This window comes from Phyllostomus discolor, chromosome 3 (assembly GCF_004126475.2).
Source record: "Phyllostomus discolor isolate MPI-MPIP mPhyDis1 chromosome 3, mPhyDis1.pri.v3, whole genome shotgun sequence".
Taxonomy (NCBI): domain Eukaryota; kingdom Metazoa; phylum Chordata; class Mammalia; order Chiroptera; family Phyllostomidae; genus Phyllostomus; species Phyllostomus discolor.
Window position 1 is genome coordinate 167,323,328 of NC_040905.2, and position 19,381 is coordinate 167,342,708.

Below are 19,381 nucleotides of genomic sequence, written 5' to 3' on the forward strand. Positions count from 1 at the left end.
GCATTGTTGGCACAGAGCACTTATCCATATGTGTGTGGAGTGATTCCTTCACAGTAGTAGCAGCAAGCTTAGGCCACGTTCTAAACCTTTCAGTTTATTCCTCCCGTGGGTGCACTTAGCATCTGTAAAACCTTTGGCACTCTTCAAAGGAATGAGACTGCATGTGAATAATAAGAGATTTTTGGTGTTTTTTTTTCCTCAAAGTACAGTGCAAGGCATTTTTTTTTCTATTCAGTCACTTGTGGTGGGTTATCTCTTGGTAAAATACCACCCAGATGTTGGACATTTTTCTAGAAGAAAAAAGTTTTAAAAACTGACCTCTTATGATGGTGATGAGGATAACAACAAAGGAAATGTGAAGAGGAGAGTGGTGTGTTGAAAAGGCTGTGGAATGAGAGGGAGACAGGCTGGGATTCAATTCTTGATTCCCCATCTTACTTATTATAGAACCTTTTGTTTTTGTGTGTCTGGCTTTCATCTTTTGGACAAGATTCTGCCCACCCCCCCCCCCCACTCCCACTCAGTGTAATCCAGTCAGGCCCTATAATGGATGGTCAGATTTTCCCCCAACTCCTACCTCTCCACAAATCCAAGTGTTGGATACATTCAGAAAACACACTAGGATAATAATTGGAGTTTCGAGCAAGATGCTCTCTCATGCTCCATGTAGCAAGTTACAGAGAACATCCTGCTTCTGGGGGATTATCTACATGTAACTGAAGCGAAGCAGAGGTGTGGAGAAAGAGTTCTGATGACATTTTTTATATGCAGTGATATGTCCTTATTTTTGGTTTTTTGGTTTTTCCTTAATTGAGTTTGAGTTTGGGTTTCTGTACCTTATAACTTTAATAGCAATGCTAATAGTAGCAAATGCCTATATGGTGCTTATTATGTGCTAGGCACTGTTTTAAGGGTTTCACATATGCTAACTCATTTACTCCTACAAAAAGTCTATGAGTTGGTTGCATCATTATCCACATTGTATGGAGGGAGAAACAAAGGCACAGAGAAGTCAAATAAACATGTGTGAACTCATGTAGCTGGTAAGTGATAAAGAGCCAGTATTTGAACTGAGACAAGTCTAATGTCAAAGCTCATGGTCTTCGCCACTGTTTCTATGAATGATAGACCAACTAGGAGAACCTTGAATGTTACTTTCTCCATGTTTGTAAACATGGAGATGATAATTGCTACATTTAAGCAGGCCAGACCTTGAGCACCAAGCTTATAAAGGAAGTAATGGGGAGAGGTTATTTATCTCTCTTGAAATTGCTGGAATCAAATTGTCCATTTTTCAGACAACCTGGGCTAGTGGTTCCTAATATCATGCCTTGGTTTTGGCTTGACACTTTCCTCTTTGAGGCAGTAATCTTGCCTGAGGTTACATCACTAACTTGGGCTCAAAGGACTAGGTGGCTTAGCTAGCGATGAGTAACTGATAGCTTTTCTAGTTGGCCAAATTTGCTGAAATAATTTGAGTCAACCTGAATGCTATTGCTCTTTGCATTACTCCTTCATATAGGATGTTCTTCTTTAAGGGGACTGGTAGATTCTACTTCCTGATTCATGGACTCTAGCTGACATGCTGTGAGAAGTCCAATACGCATGAAGAAGGCACACAGAAGAGAACGAAGGCACTGTATTCGACAGCTCCAACTGAGCTCCCAGATGGCAGGCAAAACCAGTGGTCCACGTTGTGCCTGAGCGATCTCAGATATTCCAGTCTAGTCAACTACCTGGATGCCTATAGCTCTAACTGATGTCACATGGAGCAGAAAAACCAACCCGCTGAACCCAGTCATCCCACAGAACAACCAGATAATAAAATAATTGTTATTCTAAGCCACTAACTTTTAAGCTACAGAAATAGGTCATTGAAACAACCTTCATGTCTCTTACTACCATGATTATATGGCTATTTCTACCATTATTTGGCCTATATAATAGACTACATATAGTGGCCTATTTGTCATTGCTAATCTATCAGGGATACAAGCAATTCAAATTTGGGGGTCTAATGAACTAACAAAATAAGTGAGTGGTAAAGATTTTGAGACTGTTATAATTGTAGAAATTATATTTAATACTCACATTTCTTCTTATCTCATGTGTATTAATGATGAGCCAATATTACTAGCATTTCTCTTTATATAGTATTGAAAGTTTATGTGGTCATCATAAAAATATCATTATTTGTAATTACTTGAAATCTTCATTGGGTCCTAGTGGACAGTATGATACTATCTATGAGTCTTGAGACATGGTGGTGGATTCAGAATAAGAACTTCAAGGTATTATAGAAATCTTGCTACTATCCATATTTAATTTCATTCCATATGTGGCACTTACATAGTTAAATTATTACACTAACATGCAAGCCTTATATTGTTCTTTGAAATGGCTTCTAAACATTATTAGGTTTAAAGAAATTACATGTGTCCAACATATCTGAATTCATTCTCTCAAAATAAACATTTAATCAGTGTCTACTATGTGCCAAGAACAACTAGATACTAGGAATATAGAGAAAAAAGACACCCCTGTTCCTGAAGTAGTGCATTGTTTAATATATAAGAAAGAAAAACAAGCAGCCAATACTCATGTGTTAGTCAGGAATATGCTTGGGTGAAAGTAGTAGAAAACCTAATAACAACTTGAATAATTAGGAAATTTGTTCACCTGACATGAATTACAAGGGAATGCAAGACTGGCATGGCACCTAAACAATATCACCGAGAATACAGGGTCTTTTTGTCTTTCTTCTCTATGGGTTTTGCTACATAACTCTCATCCTCATGGTCTCAAAATGGTTGTTATGCCTCCCCAAATCAATCTGTTCTAGAAAGAAAGAAGTGGGGAAGAGAAACTCTCTTTAGGATCTTCATTCTTCATTTATTGAATAGACTGTGACATGGCCACAGCCTATAGGTTACAAAAGTGTTTTTAACTTCTGCTTAGAGAATAAAAGGGAGAAAGGGGGTTGAAATAGGTGTTGAATGAGCCAACAACACCCTACAATATATGCTGGAGTGAACACAGGGTGCAAGGAGAGCACATGACTCAGACTTGGAAGGTTACAAGTGACTTCAAGATATACATGACATGAGTTGAGTCATGGAGTCTGAGTTGGAGTTGGACAGATCAACAGAAGAGAAGAACACCATAGGCAGAAGGTAAAGGGCAAGGAAGGGAGGAATGGGGCCTATGATGGGCATGCCTGGTTTGCTAAGGACAGGTTTGCAGCAATAACAGCTAAAGTTGGAGAGAGATGCTGGGGACAGCAAGCAGTGCCTGATAACTACCGTATGTTAAGTAGTCTGGACGTCATCATGCAGGCTACAGTGAAAGCTCTTCAAGTGTGGTGCAGAAATGATCAGATTTGTGTTTAGAATGCAGAAAACAGGCAACTGTTGGTAGGCAACTGAGACTGCAGTCAGAGGACTGCTGAACTAATGAAGGCAAGGCATAATAAAGGCCTGATTGTGATGGTGGCATGGAGGGAGAGAAGGGTTCAGATTTTACACATATTGAAAGGAATGGACATTTACTTGATGACTGATTAATTTATAAGGGTGAAAAAAACTCAAGGTTGCTTCATTCCCAGGCTTCTGACTTAGACAATTGGGGCTTAATGGGACCATTCATTGAGGCAGTAAAGATGAGAGAAAGAGCATGTCAAAAAATAGCTTGGTATTTGAGACTAGAACGAGAGAGAGGTCACTGTCCCAGACCCAATTGCTAATATAAGTATCCTGACTAGTTCCTCTGTCTCCCTTTCAATCCACTCTCCACCTTGCAGCTTGAACAATCCAATTAATATGCAAAAAGAGCCATGTCTTCCATTGTTTAATTAGTATCATTGTAGAACTGCTTTTACTTCTAGTGTTATTAAACACATGCTATGTGTCTGTGTTAAGGGTTTTATGAACCTTATTTAGTTCCCATTCTTTGAGAATGGATGCTGCAACTATCTCCATTGAAAACAGGCTCAGAGAGGTAAAGTAAGTTTCCAAAAGATCCTTACCTACTAGTAAGCACTAGAGCTGGGCTATAAACTCATGTGTGGTCGGTCTGACTGCAGAGTCTGTGTCCTTGAGCACTGTGGTACATTGTCCTTCATGCTTAATGCTTCATATCCTTCAGAGTACTTTCATATGTATTATCCATGATCCCTTTCCTCCTAATAATCATATAAGATCATTTGGGTAGGTATATTCTTAATTGTATAGAGGAGGAAATCAAAGCATAGATAATCAGGGAATCCAATTCCTCATTAATTAATCCATCCATCTATTGTTTAATGTTTATGGAGCAGATACTAATGGGGGGGAATTAAAATGTAGAGGGTTTAAGTGACTTGCTCAAAGCCGCATGACTACTTACTGCTAAAACAGAGACTAGAATCTTTGGGTTCACAGTTCTGTGTTCTTGATGGGAGGGGAGAACTGCTTCCAAACTGCTAAGGAACTTAGTGAGGGCTTGACTTGGTTCAGGAGTAAAAGCCAATTCAAATTGTCCTCCATTTTGTCTTCTCTCTCTCTCTCTCTCTCTCTCTCTCTGTCCCTCTCCTTCTCTCTCTCTCTCTCTCTCAATCTCTCTCTCTCTCTCTCTCTCTCTCCTTCTCTCTCTCTCTCTCAATCTCTCTCTCTCTCTCTCTCTCTCTCTCTCTCTCTCTCTCTCTGCCACTAGCTTCTGAGAAGCTGATTCTGAATGCAGGCCTTGCATTCAGCAGCTATGGAAGAACTATCAGATTTGGTGTGTGTGGCTTAGTTCAGTAGGTAGAAGGAGGAGGAAATGACAGGCATGTTCATTTCAGCACAAGATGAGATTTTATTTTTAAATAATGGTTGTTAAGCAGGAGACAGAATTTCCTAGAGTGGTTGTGAGCTTCCCCTTTCCTCCTACCACACAGAGTCAGGTAGACTCCATGGCCCTCTGTGGCTAAATAAGTAATGTGGCTACATAATGGTCCTCCTCCTAAATAATGAATGCAGCTTCTATTGCTGCCAGCAGTGGCGTTAATTCCAAATTAATTCCCTGCTTCTTTGAATCATGTACACAGATTCAGACTCTGAGGGAAGACTGTCTTATTCGCTGAGTAGATGTCCCATGCCCTTCTTCTGGCCGTCGGGAAGCTGGGAGAGAAAAATATCTGCTTCTCCTCCAGAGAAAACAGAAAAGGAGCAATTGATCTTTAAAGCTCTTCTAGGTTTAAGAACTGTGATTCTGTGGGTTTTAGTGCATCATCTTATAGATTCACAGGAGTTACCACTGGTGTTAGTGCAAGTGTAGGTGTTTTAACAAGTACCGTGGTTTTAATGATAACTTCATATCAAGTTATCATTAACTTGCTTTTGCTTTGTCATCTTACAAAACATCACCACTTGCTCTCTACCTTACAGCCATAAAGGTTAAAGAGGGCATGTGTGGCAAACTGTGGGTGGTGCTGGGTGAGAGTCAGCCGTCCAGCTTCCAAGCGCCCTCACAGTGTGGCGTTATCCTGGTGAATTCACCAGAATCTTGTCTTCAGTTTTACATTTCCTTCCCTTTTATACATGCTTCAGAATTTGTCTGCTCATAAAGATTGACTTGTGGTCCTTAAACTCACAAGAAAATCCATCATTCTAATTAGTTAATTTGTAATGAGAAATAAAATATTCAAGCATACCAGTCATGTCTAATAAAAACATTCTTTCTTGGTTGAAAAATATATATATATTGGAAGCCAGACTATAACGAAAATGTTGTTCAGAGTGTTTGGAATCAGAGCAAGGGTAGTTATATGACTACAATAATCAATGACCTCAGACTCTGATTGCCTAATTATAATAGAACTCTTTCAGGTGTGACAGACACACAATCAAATTATCTTGGGCCAAAAGGGGAGCTTATTTAAAAAATTCTGGAATACCACATGGAACTCCAGGCAAATGCATGGAAGAGTTGGACTTTAGAGACTGCTGGAATCATTTCCTCCCTCTGAGGGCAGGGGTGTCACATCACATGGTTCTCATCAAAGCAGAGTGACTGCCCCTTTTCCACTGGTCTCTGCTAAGAAATCCCATGCGAGAGCCCTGACTGAACATGGGCTGGAGGCTGACATTCGGACCTATAGCTAGAGGGAGGGATGGAATGGTAAGCAGAGCTCTGAGGCACGGGCTTGCTCCTGGTGGACCCGGACGGTGACTCGAGTCATTATTGGCTGCCACAAGCTGGTGTGGAACACTGACAGTGGTGTGGGCCGCCTCTGCTCCCAGAACCAGAGAGGTCTTTTCCTGAGCCAGCTCATCTCTTCTTCAGGATGATGCCGAAAACCAATGCCTCCCTTATTCTTCTCACTTTCTGCTTTCTGGGTTTCTCCAAAGGCCATTTCTCTTCCAGTAGACGTGTTCTGTTCTAATACTTTTTAATTTAGCTATAGCCTCAAGCTGATATCTAAAAAGAAGATTTATGTTGAATTTTTCATATTTTTATTCTCAAAAGACCACCTTATTTTAAATTGACGAGCCATATTACTTAAAAATTGTTGCCCTATTCTTCAGATTTAAAAAGGGGAGAGGCAAACATAGAGTTTCACTGACTGAAAGTCATTCAGTATTATATGAGTTTCCATTTTGTTGAGCCGCATTGCTTTTCAAGAGGATAACTGAATATTTTAATTTCTACCTCTGTTTAAGTTCTCATTATAAATCTATAACTCTTTATAATTATTTTTATTGCTTTATTCACTCAGTAAGTATTTTTCAGTACCTGTATCAGACGGAGCTGGGAGGATAATAGGAGAGGAAGTGGGCCTGAGCATAGATGGGAGGGGGGTCTGCCTGCTCTGAGTGAGGAGAGAGATGCCCAATGCCGCCTTGCAGGGGCTGATATTTGACTCATAATCATATCATTTCAGTCGTAGCTTTGGAAAAGAATAAGGTAGGGAAGCAAGTTCATTGTTATCTATTAGCACAAACATCTTAAGATTATGGAATATTTTCATTGTATTTCCACTGGAATATTATTGACTATTATACTACTCAAACACCCATTTATTTACTCATTATCTACTTACAATGTAAGTTAATTTTTTAGCCAAATTTGCTTTGTATTTTTCATAGAAATGATGTACCATATTTATCATAACCATCCAATATATCCACCCTATTGATGGAAGTTAGCTTCCAGATTTTCATTATTACACATAAGGGTGCACTGAGTTTCCGTATCCATGTTTCCTTGAGTATAGATGCAAGGATTTCTTTATACTCAGAAATAGAGTTTCTGGGTATTAAGATAAATGCACCTTTAATTTTGCAAGACACTGCCACTGGTAATGTGTGAATGTACCCATTCTTTCATATCCTTATACATGTTGTAGGCATTTTAAATTTATACCAATCTAATGGCTATGAAATGGTACCAAGATGTTTTACTTTGCATTTCACTAATTACTGAATTTAAGACAGAATCTTTAGCCTGAATTTATCTTAAAATAGTTATTAGCCATGTTTTTTCTACTGTGAATTGGCTGTTGATAGGCTTTGCTCATTTTTCTATGGGATTCTGTTTTTTATTGATTTGCAAGAATGTTTTATTCTGAGTACTAATCTTGTTTTGTTTAATTTTATGATATCTTCTTCCTGTCTATGGCTTCTCTTCTAACTATCCATGGTGTCTTTTGATCAAAAGAAGTTTTAGATCATAATTTAAGCAGTACTTATATATCAAATGTAAAACTGTGAACCCCTTAGAAATGATATGTATGCATGTTGCACATATGTATGTGTATGTATAGCATGGACTGACTGAGTCACCCATATACAAATGGAGGAGTTATTTTATGTCCTTCAATAAATTTTGTGTTTTTTTCTCATAAATGTCTTATAGATCTTCTGTGACATGTAGTCCTCTGGGAATTTTAGAGATTTTATTGCATTTTCCATTTTAATTATGTGTTCTAGTTTCTCATTGCTGACTTTGGGAATACTGTTTTTGTGTATTGGTCTTGTATCCAACAGCCTTCCAGAAACTTGCCTATTGTTGTGATTCAAAGATCCTCTTGGATTTTTTAATGTAGACAATTTTATCATCTGTGGATGATGAAAATTTTGCCTTTCCCCTTCCAATTATTATACTTATGCTTCTTTTTCTTGTTTTACTGCATTTGCTAGAATGTCCGGTACATTGTTGGATAGAAATGCTGGTAGGGGACTACCCCGACTAGGAATGTTTCTGGGGAGCATTTTCATCAACTTAGTTTTGATTCTTACCTATTGTTTAGTCTCAAAGTAATGTTGCCCTTTCTTCACATTTTAAGCATGTTTAATTTTCCTGGACTGGCAGCAACCATAAATCCTATGGAGGAAAAATGAGAAGTTTGGGCAGTTTCCTCTGTATCTTAGTTCAAGAGTGCCCTCTTCTGCTAGAACAATGAAGTGAACTTTATTTCATCAATGGTATCTGGGGGAGGGGGGGGCGCTGGGGGGCGGAGTGCAGGGTAGCGGTGGTTCTAGGACAGTTAATTTCTGAACCTGATTTCTTATTTTTCTTTACTTTGCCACCTGTCCCCACCTGCAACTTCCCTAGAAGCAGTGCCTTATAAAGACTGCCATTGTGGTTTTGCATACCCCAAGCCTCTTTCTTGAAGCCAGTGTTCAAATCCTCTAGTCTCAGATGTTCTCAGTTTTTTTCCCACCAAATGAGATTGAATTGGGCACAAGAGAAAATGATGCAATCACAAGAAGTATGAGTCCGTTGCTGGCATTAACACAGCATATTGTTTTACAGAAAACTTCTTAGTTTAGCAAACAGAGTACATTTTAAAATAGTGGTAAAGTATAGTATAGATAATACACAAACCAGTAACAGTCACTCATTATCATAATCAATATTATGTACTACACACAATTGTACTGCTATACTTTTATGCGACCAGCAGTGCGGCAGGTGTGTTCACACCAGCATCACCACAAACATGTGAGTAATGTGTTGCACTACCACGTGATCATACTAATACTACTCCTCTGGAAGCCACACATTGAAAGCCTGTTAGGAATTAGTGATTATCAGCAAGTAAAATTAACACCTGTACCCTTTAACTGTTCTGAGTTGGCCTTTCTTTTTGTATTGGAATTCTTTCATTTGTTGAACTCTCTTACTTTCCCACTAGCTTAGGCATGTATTAAAGTGTTTAAATTTCCTTGTACCCAGTATTTTTAGGTGTGCAATTCTCAGAGGAATTTCTTTGGCCATTTAGTTCCATAAAGTGTCAGGAATAGAAGTAGAGCTTTAATTTCTCAGGGGAGAATGATTTTACTGCCACCCTCAGTTTCAAATGGAAAGAAACTTTCTGGCAAGTTTCCCTGAACTGGTTACTGGAGTTTTTTTGGCTCCTGTTATGTGGAGGTCCAGCCTTTACAGACTCCTGGCTGGGAGCGGGAGTTCAGCTCTTTGCCTTCTGTGAACCCACCCCAGGCCATGTCTTCTGCCTTTGATATGCAGTGCAAGCTCCAGCCCCTATCCTTGGGATGACTTATGCTTCCCATTCTAAGGAGTGCTAGAAATCTTCATTTCTAGCACTTCAGGGCTCCCCTTTTGAGCTTGGCCATGCTCCTTCACTTGGGGGAGGTAGGACGTATTTTATGTGAAATTCTGTGTGTTTAATGGGATGGGGGCTGGGGAAGAAGCTATGTTATCTTAGTCCCCCTGCCTGTCTTCTGTTAATCTTGTGAGTTGTTATCTAGTAGAGAACCTGGGCATAGGATCAAAAAGGTTTGAGAGGCAGAAAATGGGTGGTGAAGAGTTCCGAAAATCTGGAATGCACCTGAGCTCACGGACTTGGGATTGGTAGCATATTATTAGCACAGGACAGTGGTAGATGATGCTGAATTGGAGGTAATGAAGGAAGACCACCCTGCTGGGGGTAGGTAACAATATAAACAAAGCTGAGAAGTTGTGGGTTTTAAAATTTGTATTTCGATCCTTCTTGAAGTGTTTTTATTTTATGTTAAGTATATACCACTAAAATTTTTCAAAGATTGTTTTTGAAGTCATTGTTTTCTCAAATACTGACTTCTCCCTCGTAGGTGTTCACTGACGACATATACTGAGGACTACACTCCACCATATGACTATCAGCCATTTGTGAGTACAAGGGGGTTGGAAAGCCATATTATAATACTTGTTTATATACATAAAATTATTGTTTATATCCAGTGTAAATAGTTAAGCTAAGGAAGAAAGGATAAATTGCTGAGATTTATGATATTTTGTATTTATTTAGAGATATTTGCTATTTGAGGGAGTCAATACAATATTTTATGGTTATGATTTCTTTTTAGATGTTTATAGATTTCAGGGAGAAAATATTACAGTGTCCAAAACATATTAGTGGGTCAATACTTTCTTTCTCAACTTCTTTTACTATCCCTGTCCCTGAGTTTAATTTACCTGGAATAAGAACCTGTCTTTCTATTCATTTGTACTGTATTGACACATAAAAGTAAGTGACTTAATTTGGCTCTGGGAAATGTGTGTGTTGATAAAATGTGCCCAGTTTATAACCTGAATTTACTTATACTTAAAAAGTTATACACCAGAAACAGAACAAGGCTGCATCTTCTGGAAGTCTTAACCAGTGCAATAGATAAGAGATTTGATTATTGAAAAAGAGAAGAAAAAAGTTATCTTTATTTTAAGATAGTATGATTACCTTCTTAGGAGAACCAAGGTATTAAACTGAGAATTAAAATAAATAAGAGCATTTAGTAAGGTGAGTAAATACAAAATAAGCATGTGAAAAACAGCAGCACTAACTGGTTAGTAAACTATAAAGGAAAAAGCATATGATTACTATAGCAACACACATTTAAAATATGTTCATGAGGAAAAGCTTAGATCAATAAAGAGCAATAGAGATGTGAGAGGTTGTCTCCAAAGATGGTGGGTTTTCCTATTAGCACAGGCCACTTTCCCAGCAAGATGTGAACATTTCCGCCTTTTGAATCTGGACTCTCAGGTCTTGCTTTGATCACTAGAACATAGCAAAGGTGACCCTATTTCAGACCTTACCTTACCTTACCTTATAAAAAAACTGCTTCCAATTCTTGGAGCCTTGAGTCACCTTGGAAGATACCCAAGCACAAAGCACTGTGCTAGGGGAAGCGGCCAGGAGGGAACAAGGCTGAGCTTATGAATGAAGAAGCCACCCGGGACAAGCAGCCTGCGTGAGCCTGGACTCCAGCTCCTGCTGCCCTCTGTCTGCAGCCCAAGAGAGATTCCAAGAAGATAATAAAGTGTTGCATGTAACCATTAATTTTTAAAATATATACTCAAACAGAAATCTGTAAAGAAAATAATTACTATTTTAGAGGACTAGAAAACTAAATTAATTGTAAATTAAATTTATAAATTTAATACTCAGTGAGGTGAAGATGGGGAGAGATGGGTTCTTTTATCTGTTGCCAGGCAAATTTTAAATTGTTTTAATCTTTCTGGAAAGGAATTTGGCAGTATGTATCAAGATACCATTTGATGTAATAATTCTCCTTCTAAGAAATTTCCTCAAAGAAAAATGATTTAAAATCCAAAGATAATCATCACTAGATTATTTATAATGGCAAAAGTTGGAAAGTGCCTAATGTTTTAGTGTTAGAAATAGTACTAATTGAATATGCTATAATCAGATGGTGAGATTATTGAAGCCTTTATAACATCCATAGATAGTTCTTAGTGTCCTGATAAATCTTCATTTAAGATTAAGAAAAACATTAAGATACAAAATTAAACATTTATTTTATCTAAGCAATGTAAAAATATGGAGAAAAAGCTAAAGAAACTGTCAAAATACTACTAAATTTGGCCATTGAATGGTGATACTGTCAGTGATTTTCTTCATCTTTACACTTTTTAGCCTGATTGTTTATAATTAAAAAAAACACACAAGGAAACAAATACTTTATTTTAAAATGCAATTCAGGCTCATTTCCCTACATACATGGAATTTGGTTCCATCTCTAAACAAAGGAAGTTGAGTATATAATTAAAAACTCACAAAATTCAAAGAACTAATTTCCCCATAGGCAGAAATACAAAGAATGTGGGATGTATTCTCAGAGTGCATAAATCTTTAGCCATTGTGTTATATATTTATGGTTTTAATTTTCAGCATTATTTCTAATATTTCTCCACTGCTGATTTCCACATTAACAGCACAGCATGTCATGGCAGTTGTTTGCTTTATTTAGAGTTTTGTTCACTCACTTCCAACTCCTATGCCAAAGTAATTGAGTGTGAGACATGTTTTCAACACTGTTTCCTAGCACTCCTGTTTCGTGAGTCTGTGCATTACATTCTTATAGGATACAAAAATATTGTAAATTATAACAGTGGATGGTTAAATAACAGCAGAATAGTGACTGAAGTTATTACACATGTAAACAAGTGTATACTTCACAAAATACTAACAAATGAAGAAGAATATTTTTTACTTGCTAAGTATGTTACCATATGGCCTTAGCATGAACAGTTCACCACTCACTCAGGCTACCACCTTTACAATTATATAATTCTTGATGAAATCTTAAAATATTTGGATTCATACTATTTCAAATTCGGTGCACGAATTGAGACTTCATTAATTTTTATATTATGGGCTCTTACACTTGCTTAACTACATATTCACATGAGTGGGACAACATTATGGGAAGCTTAAGGAAAATGCAAATGATCACACCATAGCTCTGAATATTATTAAGGAAATACAGACCATTAGAAAGCTATGAAATCATTTCCAAGGAGAGATAAAAGAGAACTGCAAGCTACTTCTTCAGAACTCTACTTTACACTGCATGTTTATTACAGCTCACTCAATTTCAGTTGAAAGATATCTTATTTTAAAAGCCTCCTCATCCTTTTCCTAAGAGGAAAAGTTTCAGAGAAGGTAGATTAGAGGCCTGGTCCATGGCTGGCTGTTTGCAGAGTACAAGAGCCTTTGAGGCTGGGACCAGTGAGCCGAGCATGAGTGTATCTACTGAATACATCCAGGATGAGTAAAGAAAAGAATTAGTTCAGGCAAGGACTAGCAAACTCAGGAAGTTGAAGGCCCGAGGGAACAGGAATGTTGAGAAAAAAGAGCAAACATGGCGGTCGTGAAGGAGTGAGAGAGCCATAGAAGAATTGGAAGTAATGTGCAAGAGGATGTACTGAATTCATCAGAACTTCAGACATAGGGGGATGATGGAATCCAGGCTGTGGCCATGAGAATGAGTTTCTACAATGGAATCAAAGCCATTGACTTGAGAAGGTGAGAAAACGATAAGACAGAAGGCTGCCTAGTTTCCAAATATGGTTGTTAAAACTCAAATTGTGAGGCAGCAGGAAAGAAGAGCAGGGCAGAAGGCCGCGGCAGACTCTCCAGCCCTCAGTGAAATTTGGGAGCAGTTTGGAAGTTAATGGCTCCGCCCAGCCACACAGCTGTCATTTGGGTACATCTTGTTGGTCAGTATCATGTGTGAAGTGACTTTTGTTTTCCTAAATAGAGCTGCCTCAATTATCTTTAAAGGCATATGAGCACCTTTAAATCAGAAAGTGTTGCATCTCCTGGTCTGTTTGGGGATAGAAAGCTGAGGGAGTTTTTAATAGAGAATTATGTCTTAAAGTTGGCATGCATTCCAAATCAACCACACAGGGTCCATGCAGTGTTTTGTAATAGGTAAGAAAAGAGGCCACATCTGTTTAAGAATCATTTCCAAGACTTCCGGCCAAGATGGAGGCATAGGTGGATACACTGTACCTCCACGCACAACCAAGATTGGAACAACAACAATTTAGAGGAAGAATAACACCCAGAACTAACAGAAAATTTATATGAATGGAAGTCGGACAGCCAAGAAGTTGAAATAGACCCGTTCATCCAGACTGGTAGGAGGGGCGGAGACAAGCAGCTGAGCATGGGTCGCGGCTTGGAGAACAGGGAGAATTGGGCGAATTGGGCGCATAAGGCAACTGGAGCATGTAAGGCATCTGGAGCGCACAAGATGGAAGCGGGTGGACCCTGAGTACGCAAGCGGCAGCTGGCAGACCCAGTGAGGTGGCGATTGTGGACCAGGGCAGAATGCACAACCCAGGATCCCAGGGAGGGGACTGAGGTCCCACGGAGAATGGAGCTACTGCCATTGTTCCCTCTTGGCCCCGCCCTCATATATAACGTCACAATCTAGCGACTGGGGTGCCCAGCCCTGGTGAACACCTAAGGCTCTGCCCCTCACCGTAACAGGAGCCACCAGACCAAAAAAAAAAAAAAAAAGAGAGAGAGAGAGAGATGGCTCAAATAGAAGAACAAATCAGTGCCCCAGAACTCATCCTTTTGAGTGACCAAGAAATAGCTAACCTATCAGATGCACAGTTCAAAACACTGGTAATTAGGAAGCTCACAGAACTGGTTGATTTTGGTCACAAATTAGATGAAAAAATGCAGGTTACCATAAAAGAAATGAAGGAAAATGCACAGGGAACCAATAGTGATGGGAAGGAAACTGGAACTCAAAACAATAGAGTGGACCAGAAGGAAGAAAGAAACAACCGAACAGGAAAGAATAGAAAAATAAGAATTCAAAAAAATGAGGAGAAGCTTAGGAACCTCCAGGACATCTTTAAAAGTTCCAACATCCGAATTACAGGGGTACCAGGAGGGGAAGAGGTAGAGCAACAGATTGAAAACATATTTGAACAAATAATAAAGGAGAACTTCCCCATTCTGGCAAAGGAAATAGACTGCCAGGAAGTCCAGGAAGCTCACAGAGTCCCAAAGAAATTGGACCCAAGAAGAAACACACCAAGGCACATCATAATTACATTAGCCAAGGTAAAAATGAAGGAGAGAATCTTAGCAGCAGCAAGAGATAAGGGGACAGTCACCTACAAAGGAGTTACCATCAGACTGTCAGCTGATTTCTCAAAAGAAACCTTACAGGCAAGAAGGGGCTGGAAAGAAGTATTCCAAGTCATGAAAGACAAGGACCTATATCCCAGATTACTCTATCCAGCAAAGCTTTCATTTAGAATGGAAGGGCAGATAAAGTGCTTCCCAGATAAGGTCAAGTTAAAGGAGTTCATCATTACCAAGCCCTTATTTTATGAAATGTGAAAGGGACTTATCTAAGAAAAGAAGATTTAAAAAAAACGTATAGTAAAAGGACAGCAAACTCATAATTATTAACAACCATACCTAAAGCAAAACCAAAAGAAACTAAGCAAACAACTAGAACAGGAGTGGAACCACAGAAATGGAGATCACATGGAGGGTTAGCAACAGGGGAGTGGGAGGAGAGAGGGGGAAAAGGTACAGAGAATAAGTAGCATAGATTGTAGGCAGAAAATAGACAGGGGGAGGGTAAGAATAGTATGAGAAATGTAGAAGCTAAAGAACTCATAAGTATGACACATGGACATGAACTAAAAGGGGGGAAGTGGGTCGGAGAGGGTGTACAGGGTGGAGGGGAGTGAAGGAGGGAAATGGGACAACTGTAATAGCATAATCAATAAAAATATTGAAAAAAAAAGAATCATTTCCAGTAACAGCAGGATTGGCCTGTCCTACTACTGGGCTTCTATGCACTGGTATGGAGATAGCATTGTTAAAATATTGATATTTTTGTGCTGATTGAAAATTAGCTGTGGCTTTAAACCCCCCACCCCCAGAACCCTGCCACCTTGGCAGACCCAGGCCCAGGCCCTGCCCTGGACTCCCCAGACCCAGGGCAGCATGCTGACTTTCCTGGGCATTAAGCATTTTTGCCTTCACAGGCTCCTTCTTCCATTAGAAAAAATTGAACAATATATTTTGCAACTGCATTGGTATAAAAACAAACATAATCCAAGTGGGATTATATTAACTCTTTGGATTTAAAAGCTTATTAAAAAATACATTTTTAGACTATATTTTTCATTGGCATTTTGTAAAAATTACCCATCTTTTCTCCCTTCTTTTATACTGCCTCCTTAAATATTTTTACTATGTTATTATGTTTTATGGCCATGTTATGTGAGCCTGTTTTTGTTAACATTCTTGAAATTATTGCCAATATGTGAATGAATATTATTACACAAAACTAAAGTATACAATACTCATTTTCTTCCTGGGAAATACTTTTGGACGTTTACACCCTATTTTAAATAAAATTTTCAGTATAATAGGTGCCAAAGCTTTCTGCCCTGAGATATTTATGAATGCTATATTACCAGCATCATTTCCTGACTTAGCTAGGAGTTTCTATCATTTACTAGAGTTAGCTTTTCTAAATGGCTTCTGCATTGTTTCATTGTGGTAAAATATACATAATGTAAAATGTACTAATTTTTAGTGTACAATTTAGCAGTATAAGTATAGTTACATTGTTGTTATATTCATTTTTAAAATTCTGATTTTAAAAGAAATGGAAACATTTTTGTAAGCCTCCAACAGTAGTGTGGGCCCTGGGCACTGGGCTTCCTGTGCTTCATGGCTGAGTTTGCCCAGCCTGGACCTTCTAGAAGTTTAACACCCGCCTGATCAGAGACCTCCGGGACTTGCTCTGTCTGATTGGTTCGTGCTGTATTGACTCACAAATACTCTGAGTATCATCCCAGACAAAAATGCACCTTGGTGAGGAGTTAAACATGGACAGCATCATTAGGAGCTCTTTATTGTTCAATAAGGCTCATTCACATGAAAGAAACTCCCTCCCCCAAGCTCAGAACTGCCTTTAGTGTTCCTGCTCGTAAGAAGATATGCCTACCAGGAGCCATAAAAAGGAGACAAGGAAAAGGCAGACTTGCTGAAAAACACTGAAAGCTGGGATAGAAAGTGAATCTAGAACAGGGTAGGGGTTTTGTGGGAAGCACCACTCACCGGAACTAAATTAGCTTTCCATTTCCACTTTGGCAATTTTATTCCGGTGTAGACAGCGTGTGTGTGTGTGTGTGTGTGTGTGTGTGTGTGTGTGTAGTCTAGAATAAAATGTGGATTTGCAAAACTTCTACCCAGAAAATTGAGGCTGAAATTTAACTAGGTAATGTTCCAGGCTCTGCAATGTATCTTCATGACTTTTATTTTAGTTCTACTTTTCTTTGTACTGCATCATAATATACCTGCTATTAAATTTTCTCCTTTTTCCCTATTACTGTTCTGACTCAGTATCTACTAATAAAAAAGTAATGACCTCTTGTTGAATATGCTTGTGTATCTTATTATTTATTATTAAGTGAAAAAAAGTGAGAGTTTTAGATTCTTCTGAAAATGAAGTAGTGGCGGGGGTGAAGTTGGAGAAGAGAGAAGGGGTCATACAGTTGTACCTAGTGTATATTCTAAAATGCTGCTGCTAGTTAGCCATGAAGCTAGCCTTCTATTACTTGGGTTCAGAAGGAGATGGCGGCCTCCCTCAATCTAAATTTCATTCCTGAAAGATCTCATTGTATGTTGTACATATGTATGTATGCTGACCTTGTATGTATAAATGTAGGCATGATTTTGTATCTTATAGGCAAACAATTCTCATTCTGAGTCTCCGATTCAACCTCAGCATCTATTGGCAGCTGCGTTATATAGTTCCACAGGACTTCTGGAGCTCCTCTCAGTTAACTGGAATACAATAGGGTTTGCCTTATTGATTATCCTCAGTCATGTGGGTAGGCCATGTCCCATCAGTGGATGGTAGCCTTAAGAGCAAAAACCTGAGGTTTCTTGGAGCAGAGGGAATCCTTACTCAACCCCTGTAACATAGAAACTCTGGCGGAGTTTCCACCATTGCAGTCATGTGAACCAGTTTCTTAAAATCTCCATCTCTTTGATTCTCTCTTTCCCTCCCGGAGAATCTTCACTAATATAGAGAGAAAGATATTCATGAGCTCTCTGGCTCTCAACTTCTACTCTTTGATTTGATTCTCTTTTATTGATCCTGCCTCTTTCATTGATCTTGTCCTATCCTAGTAGTCATTTAATTATAACCAAGTAATCTTTTTGATTAAGGGCATTGGCAGACATTTAATTCAAGTCTACTTGAAAATTAGGAAATAAATATTATAACTTCTGCTCATCTTGTGTATAACCAACAATTGAGAAATTGTGGCTATCTATTTTCAGGAAACTCAGTTCTGAATTATTGTTTGGTATTTAGTTTTTCAGTAATTGTATTTGCACTTATATTGACTTCTGAAGTTAAGTAACCATGATTTCCTTTTTGTTTTGGGGTAAGTCATAAAGCTCAGTTCTGTGTTAAGAAACTTGGGATAGTGGGAGATTTCATTTTCTTCTTTTTGATTATCTTTAATTTCTACAGTGAACATATTCGACTTTTGTAATGGAGAAAAACAAAAAAAAATTTAAATTGAGAATTCTAAGCTTCAAATTTATACCTAACTATACCACTACAAATATAAAACATGAAAAATAGTTGTGGGAGGGGGGTTGTGGGGCTGGGTGAAAAAGATGAAGGGGCTAAGCAAAAACAAATAAACAAACAAACAAACAAAAACTCACAGACACAGACCAAATACGGTGATTACTGGAGGGAAAAAAGGGTGGGGGGAGGTAGAAGAGGGTGATGGGGAAATAAATGGTGATGGAAGGAGACTTCACTTGGGGTGGTGAACACACAGTATAATATACAGATGATATGTTATAGAACTGCACACCTGAAACCTATATCATTTTATTAACTAATGTCACCCTAATAAAGTCAATAGAAAGTAAAAAATGTATAAGATTTATAGATGTCCTCACATAATATAGATTGAAGAGTAAGAAAAATGATATTTATTTTATGTGATTAAAATGATAAGACCAAAAAATTTGTGCATAAGGAAGAAAAAAAGTAGTCAATAGCTAAGTTTCAATAGTATAGTATACTGCTTAGTTCTTGATGTTGGCCATTATTAAAGTTTGTGTGATATTGTCAGCTTATTTTGTGATGTTTGTTCCTGTGGATCCCCACATTTTTCTTTGTGATGAAACCTTACTATGGTGACTGGACTCATTAATGATATAAATGTTTACATTTATACCCATAGCCTATACTTCCTTGCACTTTCTATGATGACTTTCTTTTAGTTGAATACCTGAATTTGTTACAAGTACTTTTTCTTTGTAAAATTTTATCAAATAAAAGTGGATAGTAAATGTTTCTTATATATGTAACAAAATATATAACTAGTTATATATTTATTATAGCTATATTTGCCAATTATTCTGATGTGTGTAATGAAACCATCAGGGGATAAAATATCCAATAGAAATGATATGATCTTAAATGTAGTGAAGGAGATGAATGGAGGGATCTGTCTGTGATGCCTACCCCTGTGATCCCCAGGGTTGGTAGAGTTCACTGGCTATAGGAGAATTTTTCTTTTCCTTCCACATCAC

At 38.2% G+C, this 19,381-nt stretch overlaps 1 protein-coding gene across 1 annotated transcript in view; it reads left to right on the forward strand.

Moving 5' to 3' along the window:
• C3H9orf135 (chromosome 3 C9orf135 homolog) overlaps positions 1-19,381 on the forward strand; it is a 70,914-nt gene that overhangs the window by 44,959 nt on the left and 6,574 nt on the right. Inside the window, exon 4 of the mRNA XM_036021736.1 lies at positions 10,071-10,128. Coding sequence (XP_035877629.1) covers positions 10,071-10,128 — 58 coding nt within the window. The remainder of the gene's footprint in view (positions 1-10,070; positions 10,129-19,381) is intronic.